Here is a 1,430-nt window from a genome sequence, read left to right on the forward strand (position 1 = left end):
TAAATATTTGTTAAGTATTAGATGAGATAATATAAATACATTTTTTGAAGGTTTTCAAGTCAAACTCCAAGGACTAAGAAGTACCTATTCTACTAAAGTTTTGTCCTTCATCCCTTATTTATTGTACCTCTACAAGATTTGAGCATTCCTCAATAGCATAATCAAAGAACATACCATCACGCCCATCAATTGTATGAATAACATTAGCACATCTATATATGTGTACACCTATCCCCCACACACCTTTTAAAATTCTTAAAACAAATTATGAAAATTATATAAAACATTACATTCATATCTTTTTGTACAACCTCCCCAAAACTATGAGAAACTACCCTCAAGAAAACTAACTTCCAACTAATAAACATTAAAACTAACACCAAATTACTAAGAAAAGTTTATTGCAAAATGTAAACTTTAATTTAAAAAAAAATCTATTAGCAAAGGATGACCCAAAAATATCTATAAATTTCTCCAACATTTGGACCTAACATAGAAATACTTAATTACAAATGGCGATTGCCAAATTCTATACAAAATACTCTTTTGCTCAATTTAATTTATGTAACGACAGCAAAAGAAACCCTCCAAACTCTTGGCAAGAAACCATATGTTGAGACCAGAATAAACACTTCTAAAATCTCTATAAATTGCCATGAAAAAAGAAAAGATTACATATTAACGTTACTTAATAGATCTTCTAGAAGTCTGACGTCGCAAGACCTCTGCTTGAATTCCGATCGACCTGTAAATTTCCACAGCCATCTTATTGTTGAAATCTTCAATACCCATTTTTGCAGGGGTCTGCTTAATTCTTTTCTGGGAAAGACTGAACATCATTTTTACATATGCATCTCTCATTTTTCCAACCCATGACTTTGCTGAAACCTTTTCTTTAAGCTTAACTATTCTCAGATTTAACTTTGGCAACACTTTGAGCTTCCATCCTCGCCTTTCTTTGTGCCCTCCAAGCTTAACTAATCTAGAATCTTTTCTACCTCCATTGAACTCATTAAGCCTTTTGTATCTTCTTCTCTGCATAAACCCCTTCACAGATGTGGAAGAAGATCCAGAGCCATCAAGAGTGTTCCTCATCTGCGTTGAATTGAAGCAATATATTCTTTATTCTTTATGAAAACGATAAAAGCATTGCCCACTATTTATAGCTCACTAGGGTGGGCTTTGTCTGTAAGCCATGAAGCAACCCATATTTTTCTTCTTTTTTATAATCCGGTCAATAACCTTAAAAATAGATTAGGTAGAGGAAGGCTGTAGAACCCTATATAATTTTATAGGATTTGCGGAAGACTCTCTCCACACCAGAACCATAAGAACGGGACAACAATGAAAAAATCAACACAACGATAAGAACTGGACAGCATTGACAAAATCAGCATTAAAAAACAATAGAAGGAAATACATTTGTATTG

The 1,430-nt window shown here is 33.0% G+C and overlaps 1 protein-coding gene across 1 annotated transcript; it reads right to left on the minus strand.

Moving 5' to 3' along the window:
• Nucleotides 1–684: 684 nt before the first annotated feature.
• LOC131054282 (uncharacterized) lies at nt 685–1,095 on the minus strand. Its single transcript, XM_057988759.1, has one exon. The coding sequence runs from the start codon at nt 1,093–1,095 to the stop codon at nt 685–687; it is 411 nt and encodes a 136-aa protein (XP_057844742.1).
• Nucleotides 1,096–1,430: the final 335 nt, after the last annotated feature.

The sequence above is a fragment of the Cryptomeria japonica genome, chromosome 2 (assembly GCF_030272615.1).
Source record: "Cryptomeria japonica chromosome 2, Sugi_1.0, whole genome shotgun sequence".
Classification (NCBI taxonomy): domain Eukaryota; kingdom Viridiplantae; phylum Streptophyta; class Pinopsida; order Cupressales; family Cupressaceae; genus Cryptomeria; species Cryptomeria japonica.

Bases quoted from the DNA above. Each gene is read 5' to 3' on its own strand.
- LOC131054282 (XM_057988759.1), bottom strand. From the start codon at position 1,095: ATGAGGAACACTCTTGATGGCTCTGGATCTTCTTCCACATCTGTGAAG.